Below are 18111 nucleotides of genomic sequence, written 5' to 3' on the forward strand. Positions count from 1 at the left end.
CAGATATCAGTATTTTTTGTTTTTTATTTAATTTTGTCATTGTTGTTACTAGTACCAAACTAAACCACATATGTTTACATCTTATTATATTTTTGTCTAATATACAAAGCCATCATCAATTTATCTGTAATTCTGGGTCTTGAGTCTCATTTTAAACATTTCACTGTGCTCCTGTAACCAACTAGTCCATTTCATATAGCTATACATTACAGTGGTATACTCTATATATGTATATGTAGTTCCATTAGACAGCATTGCCCTGACTCCCAGCTCCACTGCAAAGAATCTGGGAGTCATCTTTGATCAGGATATGTACTTTAACTCACACAGAAAACAAACTTCTAGGACTGCCTTCTTTCACCTGCGCAATATCACCAAAATGAGACATTTTCTGTCTCAAAAAGATGCAGAAAAACTAGTCCATCATGTATCCAGGACTACTGTAATTCATATATCAGCTGCCAACAAGTCTCTAAGACTCTGCAGTTGATCAAATGCTGCAGCATGATTACGACAGAAACAAAGACCATATTCTCCTGTTAGTCTCTACATGCTCCAGTCAATCCAGAATAGAATTCAAAATCCTCCTCCTCACTTACAAAGCCCTTAATAGTCAGGCTCCATCTTACCTTAAAGATCTCATAGTCCCCTACAATCCCACCTAGGACTCTGCGCTCCCAGAATGCTGGTTTACTGGTGGTTCCCAGAGTTTCTAAGAGTAGAATGGGAGGCAGAGCCTTCAGTTATCAGGCTCCTCTACTGTGGAACCTTCTCCCAGTTTGGGTCCAGGAGGCAGACACCCTCTGTACCTTTAAGAGTCGGCTTAAAACTTTCCTTTTTGATAAAGCTTATAGTTAGGGTTGGCTCAGGCTTGAACCATCCCTTAGTTATGCTGCCGGGAGATCTCCCATGATGCAATGAGCTTCACCTTTTCATGAATTTCTGACTTCACACAGGTGAGGCAACAGTTTTATTCTCAGTATAACATGCACTCGTCAGACTGGTGGATAAACAATAACCAACAACACAAATTAGTCTCTCCTCATCTTTCCAGCAGACTTCCTGAATATGATCCAGCAATTAGTATCTGTTACACTGAATACACTGAATAAACAACACAGCCTCGTAATCTCTTGTCTAACCTCCTTCACACACACACACACCATGAGCATCATCACCACAGCCACAGTGAAACACCCTCTCTTCTTGTTTCCCTCACTGCTCTGTCAGCTTCAGTCTCTGTTGTCTTGTTACACTTCACATGGTCCATACAAGTCCCCTGAAGCACACAAACATGTGATCACACAGTCACACACTCCATCTCAGTGTTATTGTGGAGTTTTTGCCTTGTACTTGCATGTGAGACAAAGACTGTTTCATACATTCCTTCAGAATAAAATCACAAAAACAAAGCTGAAATGGATTTCATTCCAACAGGAAGAAAGTCACTCTCTGACCTCTATTTCTCCAGGGGGAAATTGACAGTTAAAACCTGCTTCATATTCACACAGCCTGACATGTTCACAGTGGGAGCTGCCTTGTACCACAGGCTTCCTCTATTAAACCAAGCGGCATCCCAGCAGTACATGTAGAACAGACTGAAGCTAAGCTATCTGTGCTAAGTTGCTGCAGTGAGGCTAGTAACACTATCAGGTTCAAACACAATGCTTACAGTTCCCATTCACTGATATCAAAAGGCAGAAAACTCAAATAGTGCCATGCTAATTTACACACATCAAAGGGTCTGAGCTCTTCCTGTATGGAGAGAATAAGTGAAGCCAGCCACAGGCCAACACATCTGTGTGGAGATATTGACTGTCAACACATATCTCTCCCACTACAGACACATTCAGACATGAGGGCAGAGAAAATTGCCAGTGGGGAACACGTCTCAGTCTGATTATTGATTGCCCAGAACATGATTTAAACCATATCCAAAGCAGTTTTAGTAAGTTTATCACCTAAAATCACCACAGGATGGTTTCTCCACACCATCAGACTACAGACAGTGGAGAACTTCAAAAGAGGGCTTATTAAAATCCATAAGTTTGGTTCAAAACAAATCCCTAAGACCCTTTGTCTAACAACCCTACCCCAAATCAACACATACACACAGCGTATTGATCAGCCTGCTGCCGATACCCAATGATACTGACTGATTCACTGGGCAAACAGCAGCATGCTAATATACTACTGCAGACCAGACTTTGGCCCACATAGGCTATTGAAGGCCTGCAGTTATACTTTGGAAATAAAAATCGAAGGTTATACTGTAAATACAGCATATTCTTGATTTTACAGAGAAACGTGGTGGCTGTGGCTCAGGAGGTAGAGCGGCCGCCCACCAACCAGAAGCTCAGTGGTTCGATCCCCGGCTCCTACAGTCCACATACCTTGGGCAAGATACTGAACCCCAAATCGATGTGCGCACATCGGTGTGTGAATGTGTTAGGGAGCACTTGCGTATAGAATAAGTGCTGTATGACTGTGTGTGTGAATAGGTGAATGTGATCTGTAGTGTGAAGCGCTTTGAGTGGTCAATCCCAGTTTATCTTAAAGTCAGACCATGTAAAAATTTAAGACACATTCCTCCAACAAATGAAAAGTTTAACTCATGAGCAGTAAAATACACCCTTCAGTACACTCAGAGGTTTTGCTCCTACAGTCTTACTCAGTCTGGTATGACCAGTAGCTTATTGTGGCTGGTGTTAGCCACTGTTAGCAAATCTCAGGTACATAATCCTGTGTAGCTGATATCAGTGATATTATTATCACTTATTGTTTCAAAATCTGAAAAACTGAAAAATAGAAAACAATGCACTATGGTTTGAAACACAAGGTGTGGCCTGTTGCACTTATATACTGTGAATTTTGAATATATAACTTTACCTTCTCTGGAAAAGCAAAGCCCTACCTGGCACGGCTGGAAATAAACAAGATAAAGGTTCAGTTCATCAACTTAAAGACTCCATAGGTGAAGGTCCTTCACAATAAGGATGCATGTTTGCACTTTCCCCTGCTGAGGCTCTGGCACTATCACAGTGTTGTTAAAGCCAGTCCGGTGACTTCTGCAATTTCACTGAGTTCTGTACTCCCAGGTCTAAAGCAGTAATAACAAAGCTTAAACCAGTATCTAAATTGATCCTTTGACGAAGGGCAGATTGCTCCTAGAACTGTGCACTTGTCAGTGGACAAAAGCCTCTGAAACAGCTACTATTCAACCTCTGAAGAAGACAAAACACTTGTCGATTATACAGACCAATCAGAAGAAGCTCATAACATATCAGTCATGTTTCATCCAAATATTAGCAATCAGGACCAGACTGGAACATATTTATGGTAACAGAAGGACAGTATTGGCTTAGTTTATCAGTCTAATCCTGCTCCACATTCGGTCTTCAGAAAGGTCAGTCTTTTTCAAGCTCCATTATGGTTCAAATATCAGCAGGACTCTTAAACAACCCCCACCCAACAGCAGGGGATTATCACTGGAACTGTTCCTGCTCCAAGTCTGTGTTAGTCTGTGTGTGTGTGTGTGTGTGTGTGTGTGTGTGTGTGTGTGTGTGTGTGTGTGTACTTACCATTGAAGACAGCCTGTCCCTTTACCAGCTCCTGGTCCACTTCGATGATGTACTCCCCCTGTGTAAATCCTCTCCTGCATGGCAACAACCCCTGCTTGCCTGACAACGACCTCTCAGCCGCTCCACTCAGAACAACAAACTGCAGAGGGAAGGAAAGATATTCAGATATTAATCCTGACGCTTTAACAACCTCTTGAATTTGCTGATTTTTCCTTCAATTTGGTTGACTGTCTCTCCTGTAGGCTGTTTCATCAGCCTAATTCAAAACTCTGTAAACTTGAAATGTAGCAAATAATAAAACAAGACAGCAAACATTGCTTTCTCACTTTTATAAAGTTGAGTTCTATGACTGAAGCAATATGGAATTACTGACACTGACTGGTCCTCTGGCTGAATGTAACCGCAATTAGCACAGAACAATGATTTATTTTTTCCACATTTTCTGAACAGGGTTTGTTGTCCTGACTCACAACAGCGACACAGAAGAAAATTATTGTGTCAGAGTGAAAATAAAATCCAGTTCAGCACCAGTCAAGACTAACACACCGTTACTAATCACAGAGCAGCAGACAAATGGGTCAGTTCATTTTAATAATAATTGGTGTCTAGACTTTGTCTCTCCTGTTGTTTGGGTCCCCCTATACCTCCCGTCCACACACTTGTGCACGCACACACACATGCGCAGATGTACATATTCCTGCTCCTTGGAGCAGCATAAGAAGTATCTGTAGCTTGTTATTGTGTGTGTGTGTGTGTGTGTGTGTGGTTTGTCTGCGATTCAAGTAATGACGCCAAGAGGGGAGCGGTGTTTTGCTTCCACTTAACCTAAAAACTCTAACTATCACATCGTCACTGGCCATCCTGACATGTTTAGAGGAGGGTGGGGACAGGGGGTGGAGGGTGGGAGTTAGCATTACTGGCTTTCTTCACTTCCCCTACTAGCACAAGGAAGGAGAGACTGTGGTGTCACTCTGTGTTTCAGCTGTGTTTCAGCAAAAGCTTTAGTGGTGATATTTAGAGGACAGACAAAAAGTGAAGAGGAGAAAAAAAGCAGGGGGGGGGGGGCTGTTCCAACACAAGAATATATGCACTAAAAGTTATTAGTGGATTTACTTCAGTACCTAACTGCATGGTCCACTTGGTCCAAAGCTACTATGTAATTATAATGTTAATGTTAAATAGTGCTGAGGAAAATAAATATTTGAATGAAGTGATTAGTCCATAGTCCAACTAAGTTTGAACTAACAAAATAATCCTGTTTCTGGTTTCTTAGAACAGTTCATAACCTAGACAATGAGTTTATTGAAGAAGTAACAGCCAGATTAGGCAGGAGGTGACAAGGTTGGCCAACATCACCTCTCCTCTCTGTAGGATGAATGGACATACTGATAGCAGAGCTTTGATGAGGATGAAGATGAGAACGTTTAAATGGCTTCACGTTTTAATGCTGTTCAACAATAATGTTATCACATGTTATGACATTCAGGTGGAAAAGCTCACTGTAAAACAGTCTAATGAGTTTTTAGATAATTTAGTGTGAAAACAAAGTGTTGGATGCTGCCTTCTTGTCAGACCACTCTCTACTGATGTGGAGCCTGGTTTGAAGTGCCTCTTAAATCTACTGAGATCTTCTAAAGCCCTGCTTGGAGCAAGGACAAGGAGGGAGAGCCCCAGGCTCTGGAGGGGGGATGGATGATATTGTGTTGTATGCAATAAACCAGAAAAAAAATGTGTCATCTTGCAGTAATACCAATAAACTCTAGTTGATGACATTTTTTTATTGTCATTTAGATCATTATCAAAATAAATACCAGAAAATACTGTGATAAAATTTTAAGTCCATATTGCCCATCTCTGCTTTGGAGGAGGACTGAGCATCAGCTTCATGAGCTGAGTATTCAAAATGAATGGATTAATCATGGGATTATAATATATTAGGTATTTAATGGATTGTATGGATGCTTTAGGGGCTTTTTAAGGTGTAAAGACCCCTTACGAGAGCATCTCTTAATTTATAGATTGTTACTCTACAGCGACTACTGCCATAAACGTACATGTGATTAACATGTGGCAGCCAGAAAAGACAACTCTCTTAAATAACATTATTAATCCAGGATGTGTCCTTCAGAGTGATGGAATCAAAAAGTGTATGAATGTTATCCATGACACAGGCAGAAAATTGGACACGGTTTTCAAAAGCATCTTAAAGCTATGATAAATATTCATCTTATGAGCTTTCTTCTCTTTAAGCTGAGTTTCCCAAAGGCTGTGTAACTGAAGATACGCTGAGAAATTACTGTAGACTGACCAATACTTCACTAAGACACTGCAGATGGAGCAGAAGTAACTGTGAACAACAGATTTGTTTCATGTGTTGATTTTGTCCATTTTTAATTCCATACTTTTATCAACAGTAACATTTGATGGAAGAGAAATGATCAAAATAGAAAATAAAAAAGTGATCAGCCAGTTTCTGTCGTCCTCTCCCTCCTCTCCTCACACAAATATAACCTGACTATACCTCAGGTGGCCTGTAGTTATATTCACATCTATGGATTCATGAGGCTCAACAGCTCTGTTTCCTCCTGCCACTGAATATAACCCAGAATTTTTCAGAAATGTCTAACACGCCTGCAGAGGTTGTGTTTGTTTCTTCCAGCTGTTTTTCTGTGGGATAAGTTTGAGTTCAGCGAATCCCTGCAGCAGGATACACACGTGTGTCTCAAAGTGAGAGAGGAGCTGTGCAGTTCCACATGTGGCACAGCAGCTGTTACTTGATTAACTATTTACAATTAGTAATTATCCAGACATGCCACCATAATGATAACAGTAACAAACCCTGTACTTACCACAGTCAGACAGAAGATGACAGGGACACACTGTCTGCCTTTGTAGAAAACCCTCTGAATATCGTAGAGCAATTGTTATGGTGAAATGACAAAACTGGGTGTGCTACTTTCCCACACCTCTGCTTGATGATTATATGTCTCATCTCTTTAAGCAGATTTTTTTTTTTTAATCTGTGCACTAGTCAATTGTCTGCTCTAACTTTCAAGTTTTCAATGAGAATGAATGTCATTTTAAGATTTACCTAGAGCAAAGTAAATCTACATCAATATAAGGATTTACAAATGACAACAATTTTGCGTCAGCCATCCCCCCAGAGGAACAGGGCAACAGACAAGTTGTGACAGTGCTGATAAAATTAAACCTTCATCATCCTCCAGTAGCCACCTCTTCCTCCCGATCTGACCCAAAGCAAATTGACATGATGTTCTGCCCTTTGCTGTTTATCTACCAGCCTGTAAACCATTAACCTGATACTCATACATCCCACCACACATAGCTGCATTCAGCAACACAACCTTCAGGTATAACTACAAAACATGGTATCAAAGCTTTAATAAAACGCTGCAAATCATAACAAAAGCAGGTGAATGAAAGGCTTTAAGAGGATTTAAGGTAGTCCACTGAGAGTGCTGATCTTGCCGTTTTGGAGGGAAGGTACTGGTGATAGATTTATTTTAGGACCTGACCTTTGACCTGTTGGCACAGCACTATCCTCTCTATTGATCTGTACATAGTGTGGGCCTCTTTTTACCTTCATGAAATCCTGTTTAAGATGCAGTAAGAAGCTCCTTCCAACCTGTGAAGAAGGTTGTTTGTGAGTGTTACTCAGCTATTTGCTTACACGTTTGTGTTGGGGATTTTATGTATTTCATGGTGAAATAGCCATCTGAATAAAGGTCTTGTAACTTTTTTGCCAGAGGAGTGCCTTGGATTTTTTCTCTTTTGAAGTTTGAGGCTCACACATGAAAATACACAGTAACAATGATCACCCTTTATAGCTTTGTACCTGTCTTTTTCTGGTTATGTTTGCTGGTCATATACTAATGTATCCTTAACACTGCTACTCACCATTTTTTAAAGTGTAGCACCATAGTATGCAAGATTTCTAAATGTCTATCAGATTGTGTTTGTCAGTGCTGCTACAGCTGAAATGAAATGGAAGCCTACACCCACCAACATGGTCAACAGTCAGCTGCATGTGATTGTAGTAAATGTAATAAAACATTGGTCAGGACCTTTAAAAGTTAATTTTGGGTATGGGCGGAGAATCAAACGGCCAAGGCATCCCTGACTGGACTGTGGACACCTGTGTGAATCAGAACCTGCTGGTCCAAACTTGATTCAAAAATTTGACAATTCTTCCGGCTCAGTAGCAAACCACCAGGTGACATGAAAGTAGTCCTGTGATGCAAAACTTTATCTCAATCACAAAATGTCCACTTTCACAGCATTTTCACGGTTCATATTCCCCAGACACACACAGGCCAAGTGGCAAGAGCTGCACTTTATGGTAAAACAGCAAATAGTGGCAGGCTCCACTGCCAGGTTTCCACATTTAACGTGAAACTGCCAGAGGATGAGGAGGCTTGAGTATCTATGATGAAATCAATTCTGCTTGCTCTATTGAACAGACCGGAAGCCTGACTGAAGAACGGCTCTTAAAACGCCTTAATCCTTGCTCCACCACGTCTGCCCGATTATAAGAGGACACATAAAACTGCCATCTTTTTAAATGGAGATCAGCGTAAGATCGGCCGCAAGAACCCAGGGCTTGGCTTTCTGACTGGACTGGACTACAGCCAGACAACGACATCTGTTCTCAACAGACAGCTACATCCACTGTGTCATAAAGGAGAGACTGAAGCAGGCGACAGCAGCAGCCTGTCATCCGAGGATGGAGGTTTAATAAGAGCGCGAGCTCTCACACACACACACACACACACACACACACACAGTAAGAGAAATTCCTCCGCTCTGCTGATCAGAAACGATCATGTTTTATCTTCGTCGGTAAACGGCTGCATCTCTTTCTGGTTGATATATGACAGTGTGTGGCAGGTCTGGGATCAGCAGCATTTTACTGTCTGTAGCGTATGAGAATATCGGCTGCCTCTGTCGGCCCTTATTTAGTAGAGAATTGAAATGAAGCGAGTCGGGTTTAGCCGCAATGTCTGCTCTCTGTGTCTGCTCCTCTGGAGGATGGAGTATCATGCAGTCGTAGCTGACTCGGTGTAAAATGAGAAATATTTTACCTGCAGAGCCGCCATCAGCATCCAGATCCCCGAAAGATGCATTTTGCTGTGAATTAATTCTCCTCCCAGGACCGACACGGTCCGCCGCGCAGCGCTGGATGTCTAATGTTTAATGCCCGGTAAACCCCGGCGGCATGAGGCTGCCTTCCTTCCTTTCACCAGCCCTGCTTAGTGTCTGTGTGCGCTGCCCTGCTCAGCGGCACTCCAGCCTGCCTCGGACTGACTCGACGCCGCCCCGCGGCGCCTCGGTGCCGCCCTCTAACGGACACCAAGATCACTGAGCCCGCCTACAGAGACCCCTCCACTCCGTCCACGGGAAGTTGATTTACTGCGGATGATTTCAGATAAATCTGCAGTGATCAAGCTGTCATCGAGCAACGAGCCAGCTGCTCTGCTATACATCAGTTATTTGCTCAGACTCAGGTTCTGATCTCAGCCACACACATGGACAGGAAGTGAGACAACCCTGATGGTTTTGAGGACATGACCATCAGGCTGACTGCAGAGGGCTACAGTAGGTAGAGACGCCTGTCAATCAGATGACATTGCTCTTTAATTAAAGAAGCACTCCAACAGTTACTGAACTTTCATCAAGTTCAGGGAATTGCACACGTTAAGAAAGGATTTTGAAAATAGTCAGGTGAGGCTGAGACACCCAGACTGTCAGCCCGACTCCGAGTCACACTACTTTACTCTTAATGACTGATTAAAGCTGTTAAAGGACAGGTTGACGTTTCTGTCTTAAAGGGGCAATCCACCAATTTTACACAACCCAGTGAAAGTCAATTTTGAATCAGGCTTGAGATTACATACATTTGACAGACAACCTTCATGATTATGGAGCTGCAACGGTGACATTAAAATGACACTGAAAATCAAATTTGGCATTGAAAACAAAATCCAAACTGAAAAATGAAACACTGGCACTGAAACAAGTTTTACTGAAAAATAAAACAGACATCAAAAAATTACAATCTCATAATATTAATATCATACTTTATACTTTATTTGATATTTTTTGTATTATGATTGTGTTTTTTTGATTGAGTTTTCCTATTACGATATTAGTATTTTTTCTATGTCAGTGGTTCGCAGTTTCAACTCTGTGTTACTGTTTCAGCATGGAGAGGTGGGGCTGGTGGGGAGAGGCAAGGAGCACTGATCTACATACAGTATAAGCAGCAGATCATTTGCATACCACTGCCCAGGACACACTGCCGGAGCTGCATTGCGTGTCCATGGAGGTCAGGGGATGACCACAGACTGTATGTATAAATATATGGACATTCCCATAGATTTAATATTTATATACAGTATATGGGAAAAATTTGTTTTTCATTTCAGCACCCAGGTTAAAGCATAGACTGAGCGGCTGAGCGACACACCGACTCGAGCCTGGATACAGTTAGTAACAGCCAAAAGAATGTTCCTGAAGCTGTGAGGCTTTCCAGCCCATTGGTTCGCCAAAAGATTTGTTACTGGAAGCTTCATTCAACAGTGCTCACTGGCGACATCTATTGTTCAAGTTAATGTGTAGCAGCCAAATCATTCTTCAAACTCTGCTACACTGACAATGCGTGAACCAAACTAATACCGAAAACAAACCATTAAGGTGTATATCATGTAAACTGAGGCTTCGTTTGTCAGAGGTCAAATGGTGTTCTGCTAGACAATACAAGTGTAGCTGAGCATTAAGATTATGTGCTTATACTTCATGAAGCTCATGGAGCCAGCAGGCAGTGGGAGTGTGTAAGGTTTCAATCTGTCATAATGGACCACCTGTCCCAGTCCATCAGAGTCCAGAACACTGCCAAAACAATATGTAAGTCCAGGTTCTCCCTGCGAGTTCAACACAGCCAGTATCCTGCAGGGGTCCTCTCCAGTGAGGAGTCAGCTTCCTCTTCCTCACCGTCCTCTGTAGGATCATGCAGCCAAACCAGATCACCTTCAGCATATGGCTGACGATGAGCTGCTCAATCATAGTCAATCATAGTTTCTGTTCCTCATCGGCATCAGCACCACACTGACATGCACCAGCAAAAGCAGTTGTCAGAGGGGTCACAAAGAGAGGTCACAAAGTCAGCATGAGAAAGAGACAAGTCTGAGCGTACCGAGCACAATGGCACCAACACATCATCTGGGACATGGGCTTCATGGCTGTGGGTGAGAAAGTAGGGTGTGTAGTTGGTGCAGGCATGAACAGATGTGTTATAGGCAAAAGCCACATGTTTCAGATGATAATCCCATTCACCTCCAGAGGCAAGCAGTGTTTTGGCAAGCTGGTCAATGAGAGTCCTATTAAAGCTTTCGACCATGCCATCAGACTTGGGATTATAAGGTGTGGTGCGTGTTTTTTGATCCCCAAAAGCTGACATAGTCTCTGTACAATTTCAGCCTCAAACTGCCAGCCCAGGACCCCATGAAATAGCACAGTCATCAAATATGCACTGTGCCACCGACTGGGCTGTCTGGTTAGGCAGTGCATACAAATTCACAAACTTGGTAAAATAGTCCTTGACTACTAACATCTAACATCTAACTAATCCATTCCCTTTGGAGGTTACTGGCAACTCAAGAATGTCAGCAGCCACCCTTTGAAATGGCTGTGTTGCTTGAAATCCCCCCATAGGTGCTCAATGCTTAGGCACAGGGGCTCTAGTTTGACATGGGATGCACTGTTCACACCACTGACGGATATCTCTGAACATAAAGGGCCAGTAGCAGAATTGCTTCGCTCTCTCCCATACACGTTCTGCAGAGAAATATTCTGCTGTGGGGCCCCCATGAAGGTGCTGCAACACATCAGGAAGAAGGGATAAGGGCACAACTATGTGGTGTTGAGTCTCCCCAGAGAGGGAGGAAGTCACTGTCCGGCAAAGAAGTCCATGCACAACAGAGAGACAAGGATATTCAGTCCAAAACTTTTGAAGTCTGTGGGAGCTGCCTTTAATCTGCCTCATCATATGCATCATGTGCAAGCATGTGCACGAAGGAAAAACTATCAGACCCACTCACTGTGTCCACATGCTGTCTCCTGGTGGAGAAGTCAGGCTTCTGAGAGTCTACTACAGGCGGCTGTCATTTAGCGGCTGTCTGTGTAGCAGTTGACACACCATCTGAGCCTATAGCATTGACCTGGGTGGTTGTACTTGGTGAGGTGCTGTTCACAGTCCCAGGCTCAGGGTCCTGAGGTTGTCATGAGAGAGCATCAGCATTAGTATGCTGCAGTCCATCTTTATGTTGTATGACCCAGTTGTAGGGGTCTAGCTCCAGCACCCATCTAGCTCTTCTCCCAGTGGGGTCTCTGTCAACTGACATTGTGGAGATCCAAAAAAGGTTTATAGTCAGTTACAATGGTGAATGCAGCTGAGCCAATGTTGTGTCTGAACTGACGCACAGCCCACACAATGGCCCACAATTCTCTGTTAAATGTCGACCAGCGCCTTTCAGTAGCCATGAGTGCCTGACTAGCATAAACTACCACCCTCTCCAGTCCATCTCTGTCCTGAGCAAACACAGACCCAACTGCTTCTTTAGAGGCATCTCTGTAGACTTTAAAGGAGAGAGAGAAGTCAAGCATCATGACAACAGGGGCAGATGACAGGAACCCTTTCAGATACTCAAGGGCTGCTGCATGTGTGGCAAAGTCCTTAACAAAACATCTGTAGCATGAACACAGCCCTACAAATGCCCTCACTTCTGTTGGGTTACATGGTGTGAGCCAAGTCCTGACCTTGTCTGTGTTTCAAGGATCTTGCTGCAGGCCATGGCGAGAGACAACATGTCCCAAAAATACCACATGATCCTGAGCTAGGTGGCACTTTTTGGGGTTCAATCTCAGGCCGGCCTTCTGAATCCTAGAGAAAACTTCACACAGACTAAAGAGATGATCTTCAAAAGTGGGGCTGTAGATTAGCACATCATCAAGATAGACCATGCACACCTGCAAAGGCAGTCCTCTGAGCACAAGCTCCATCATGCACTCGAATGTTGCAGGTGAGTTAGTGAGGCCCATGGGCATTGAGCGCCACTGGTAGAGACCTCTGCCTGTGGTGAATGCAGTCTTCTCTCTGTCCTCCTCTGCAACCTTGACCTGCCAGTAGCCAATCTAATGTACTAACCCACAGGCAGCCTGCTAATGCATCCAGGGTGTCATCCACCCTAGGAAGAGGGTGACAGTCGTTTACAGTTATGCCGTTTGAGTGACGATAGTCAATACAGAACCTCCATTCACCATTCTTCTTCCTTACCAGGACCACAGGGGCTGCAGCTCTCCTCAATCACTCCATCCGCTAGCAGAGCTGCTACCTGTCGGTCAATTTCCTCCCTCTTTTCTGGTGAGGTCCTATAAGCCAGTCTTTCCCAACCAGTGTGAAATCACCAGGCGTGCCATGGAAGATTATCCAATTTCACCTGATTGGTACTGTAAGCGACGGCACAGGTAATAGTGATGGATAAATATTTGAAAAGAAAAAGTAGTCAATCTGACCATGGTCCTGGAGAAAATTCCGACCCAGATGAAGGTCCTAGCATGAGTAGTGGTCAGAAGAAAGCAAAAAAGGTGAGCTCAAGAAGTAAATTGAGACTAGATTTTCATTATATTTTAATAAATATACTTTTTGTAACATTTTTGTTTGGTGATGTGCCTTGTGATTTTTCTAATGTAAAATATGTGCTGTGGCTCAAAAAGGTTGTATGGGTTAATATATGCAATACTGCTTATAAACAGGTACTCCTAAAAGTAGCTTACACAAGCCTCAAAGCGGGTCTTCATCTGACACGCTCCTTCATACTCAGCTCAGTCCCGTCCAGGTCCTTTCCAACATGTGTGTCCACACCTGTGATTATGTGATAGTCATGTACATCATCCTCATTACATACTCCATTCAGTCTTCATGTCACCATGTCTCTTCTCTGTGTGTGTCTCTCTCTCTCTCTCTCTCTCTATGTAGAGTGCTTTACTCCACCTACCAGTGCTCCTTATCCCTCCCCTCCAGCCCCACCTCTCCATGTGACAGAACTGAAACCGAAAATCAGTGACATCGAAAAAATCCGTACCAAAAAATAAATAAACGGTCAGTGAAAGCAGACAGGTCTGACAAAAATCTGCAGATCGTCATTGAAAAACATCATAATACAAAATATCAAAACAGAGTAAGATAACAATATTGTGATTTTGTAATTTTTTGATGTCTGTGTTATATTTTCAGCAAAACTTTTATCAATGCCAATTCTGCTTGTTTCAGTGCCAGTGCAACTTTTTACAATACAGTTATTTCAGTGCCAGTGTTTCCTCGTTCAGTTTTGTTTTCAATGCCAAATTTTATTTTCAGTGTCAAAATTTTAATGTCACTGTTGTAGCCTCATACATGATAAACTCAGGGTACTTGGGTTTGAAAGACAAGAGCCTTTAACAGACAGGGAAGAAATGAATGAGTTACATATGAGAACTGTAGGATCCACTGTGTTTGAAGATGAACACATCCTCTGCTTCTGTGTCATCTTTATGCGATGTTATGTATACAACATTATCCACAGACAGACAGACATGAGTCAATAATATAAAGAAGTATGGCCCTAGGACACCTCCTTAGAGGACCCCATGAGTTCTGGATTTAGGACAAGAGATGTAACCTTAAAAACCGAACAAAGACATGTTGTTACCCAGCTGTATGTGCCCATAAAGGCCAACAATGCCTCTCGAATTAGGGAATTAGAAGTCAGACTTCTTCTGGATGTCTCAAAACTTTCTGCTCCTTAACTCAGATAAAACTGAAATGCTGGTCATTGGCCCGGCACGATATATACACCAGTTTGATCAAGTAACTATATCCCTTGACAACTGTGTGACAGCCAAGAATCTGAATGTCACATTTGATCCTGCTCTTTCTTTCAATCAGCACATTAAAGACATCACAGAGACACTTACACAGTATAGCTAGGATTCAGTGTTTTCTTTCCATGGCAGACACTGAAATTCTATTTCACACTTTTGTTTCTATTTTAAGTAGAAGGGGAAAAGCAGTATACAGGCCATACTGGGGAATATGGATATTGCAGCAACACAGATGACCTAAGAAGTCACCTGGAGTTGGAGGATAAACAACCTGTTGTTGTTGTTATTATTGTTCAAGAAATTAATTAATTCACCAAATATTCAGATGGGTGGCACAGACCAGCCAGTTAAAAACACAGACAGCTCACACAGTTGCTCAGATAATGATGTTACAGGTTTAAGTTATAGACACCAGTTTTAGATATTCTAACTTTGTTTCTATGAAATTGTGTGTTTTCCAATAGTCTGGTATCACAAATTATTCTAAAAACAACAATACATCAAAGAAATGAATGAAACTGAGGGTTTTTTGTCCTTCAGAGCACCACAGCTCGTAAGCATTTCAGCAGCTCACCATGTATTTTCCATGAGAATGGATGGTGATGGATGCTGAGTGTGTGATATTCTTACTGCCAGTAAATCCATTCAGATCTATGAAAACAGCAAACTTAAATGTAAACTCTACTAACAGGTAGTGTGTGTGTAGAGAGGCTGATCTGTCCTTTTCCTCTGAGCCACAGAGCTCCATTATTGTCCACAAACTATTAAAACACATCAGTGATCCACACTGGATGGACAATGGTAACATGTTCCTTCATCACCATGAACACACACTGTAGTTTATTTTAACTTAGTCCCCCCCACACACCATCCTGCTGCCCCAAATACTCATTAGAAGAACAAATATAGATGAATCCAATTATGAAAAAATCCCCAACAAATGCACAATTTCCTCATTTGAGTGATGTCAGTACAAAACTTCAGTGTAGCTGTGACTAACCAGGGCTACAGCAGAGCAAGGAAGTCAGGGAGTAGTAGTAGTGCAGAAAGACTGACATAAATTTTCATTGGATTAACTGCCAAGAAAAATAAAGAATATCACTGGAAAAAAGCTCATCTTGAGGTGTGTTGGTGTGCTGGTTGCCGGGGATGTCATCAACACATCACACATCATCAGTTGCGATTTATTGAAGAGTAGAATGGCTGGCATTGATGCTGGTTTTATCTGAACAGAAAGTAAGTAACATCATCACTACATTTCAGTGTAATATATAGGAACCAATTGGTTATTCTCTCTTTACCATAACCAACGTAAACTATCATCAGTATCAGTATCATCTTAGTATTTACAGAAGTGGCTAGATATCCACATACCACAAACAGAAATGAGACAAAGGTAACTCACATTATACTCAAACAATTGCTGCCAGCAGAGAGCCCTGGGCTGTGGTGTAATAGCCCTTTTTGCATAGGAAGGTTCCTAAATGAGTGAAATGCCATGATAAGACTTGAGGATACACTGGAAGTAATTCCACTGATGATGATACCCAGCTATATGTGCCTAGAAAAGCTTAGGACTCTCCTCAACTCATGAAAGTAGAAGTCTGTTTGTTTCTGCTGTGAAAACTCTTGGCACTTCCTGCCCCCAAATTCAGTTAAAACTGAAATGTTGTCATTGGCTGGCCCAACATAGAAAGCAGTTCATTTCAGTCACTATTTGATCAAGTTACAGTATCTCTTGACAACCCCTGACAGCTTCCTTCTTCCTCCTTTGATCAGCAAAGGTGTCATTAAAACTACCTTTTTTTCACTTATGTAACATAGCTAAGATTCAGTCTTTTCTTAACATGGCAGACACTAAAATCCTAATTCAAGCCTTTGTCTCATTGGAACTTGATTATTGTAACATTTTGAGGATCTGCTCAGTGGATAACTTTGATTACACAGTACGTGTAACATCAGAAAACATGAAATGCTTCAGGTACGGTATTGAGGGGCATCTCATTCACTCCTGGCCAGAGAGGGGGGAAGCGGATCGGCCGGCAGCTGCTGGCACCGTGGCCTTGCCTTGCTCACATCCTCCAGCTGGCGGCTGGCTGGCAGGGCTCCTGTGGCGGCATTTGTGCCTCCTTCTGCTGCCCCACCAAACACCCAAAGCCCGGAACCACAGACCAAGACTGCACAAGACTCGGAAGACAACATGATGGTCACACAGGTGGCAGACACAGACACAGAGCAGGACATATAGGTGAGCAAAGAGAAAGTAGAAAATTTCTTCCCTGACCTGAAACTCTTTATAGACTCTGTGAGATATTACATGAAGAACCCTGGACAGTCAGGTTTTACAGATCAGGAGGTTATTAGACTCAGAAACCTGATTCTGAAGGTTAGAACCCAAATCTCTAAAGATGATTAGGTCTTTGTTTTTAACTTTTCTTAGCCTGTTTTTGTTGTCTTTGTTTTATTCTTGCTCCATTTCATTGTGCAATTTTAATTTGGGCACACTGAATGTAAATGGAGCAAGAAACATTGTTAAAAGAGTCTCTGTTTTTAGTCTAACTGATGTTAAGAATAATGTTGTTTTTCTTCAGGAAACACACAGTACTGAGGAAAATGAAGTCGACTGGAAAAGAGAATGGAACAGACAACAATGTGTAGCAGGAAAAGCATCATCTGCCCCTAGCGGAGGTGAATCCACTGTGTCTGGTCTGGTCTTTCCCACTTCCGCTTGTTAACCAACCAGCATTCCGGGCCATCTTATAAAGGGGCGAGGTGCCCTTCCTGCCCCCCTCTTGCTCGTTGGTCTCAAGTCCGCTCCTTCCGTGTTGTCTCGCCCCGGTCTCCCCTGGCAGCTGATCGGGCTGCGGCTTCGCTGCCGGTTCAGTGTCCGGCAGGCTGCTCTCTCGGCCGCCTATTTGGGGTGCCTCGGTGCTGCTGCTCGGGTGTGGAGCATGCCACCGCTGCTCCAGACTGAGCTGGGCAGCTGTTGAAGAGAGGGACTGCTGCTTTGCCATAACTACTGCTTTGCCTTGACTGCTGCTTTGCCTGGGCCTTTGTTTTATTGGTTCGCCTCACCGCTCCTTCAACCCGCTTGCCCGGCCGCCGCCTTGAGTGCCGTTGGCCGTGGGCCGACTGTTGCCGGCCGCGGCGCCTGACTGCTCTGCTCGCGGCGGATAGTCCGGCACGAGAGTCGGCCTGGTCGGCCGGCCCTGCACGTGGCACGGGCCACGTTGAGTGAGTGAATGAATGTGTGGGGGTTTCCCCATTTTCTTTGTCTTTTGTTTTATTAGATTGTTTAATTATTATTGGGGTTATTTTCTGGGATTGGGATGATTTGTGTTTCTGTTGTATTTGTGTTATTTCATTAATCCTTGGTATGTTTGGATTATTTAGATGATTTGGTTCGATATTTGTATTTTTGATATTAGTTTGCATTTGTTAATTAGTTCTTTCAAATTTATTTTCTTTTCTTATTGTGAATTCAGATTATTTTGGGGCAGCAGATTTCATTCAATTCTTGAGTTTATAATTTGTGGTCTGCCCACCTTTATGTATATTGTGATTTATTTTTTTAAAGTTTTGCTTTAATTGA

General features: G+C 42.8%; 1 protein-coding gene across 1 annotated transcript in view; it reads right to left on the bottom strand.

Annotated features, from left to right (window-relative positions):
• LOC108900668 (cadherin-2-like) overlaps window positions 1–9468 on the bottom strand; it is a gene marked incomplete at its 3' end in the record, with an annotated part of 62318 nt that extends 52850 nt beyond the window's left edge. Inside the window, 2 exon segments of the mRNA XM_018701835.2 lie at window positions 3582–3720; window positions 8684–9468. Coding sequence (XP_018557351.2) covers window positions 3582–3720; window positions 8684–8725 — 181 coding nt within the window.
• Between the last annotated feature and the right edge of the window lie 8643 nt (window positions 9469–18111).

The sequence above is a fragment of the Lates calcarifer genome, unplaced genomic scaffold (assembly GCF_001640805.2).
Source record: "Lates calcarifer isolate ASB-BC8 unplaced genomic scaffold, TLL_Latcal_v3 _unitig_4583_quiver_710, whole genome shotgun sequence".
In the NCBI taxonomy this organism is placed as follows: Eukaryota; Metazoa; Chordata; class Actinopteri; family Centropomidae; genus Lates; species Lates calcarifer.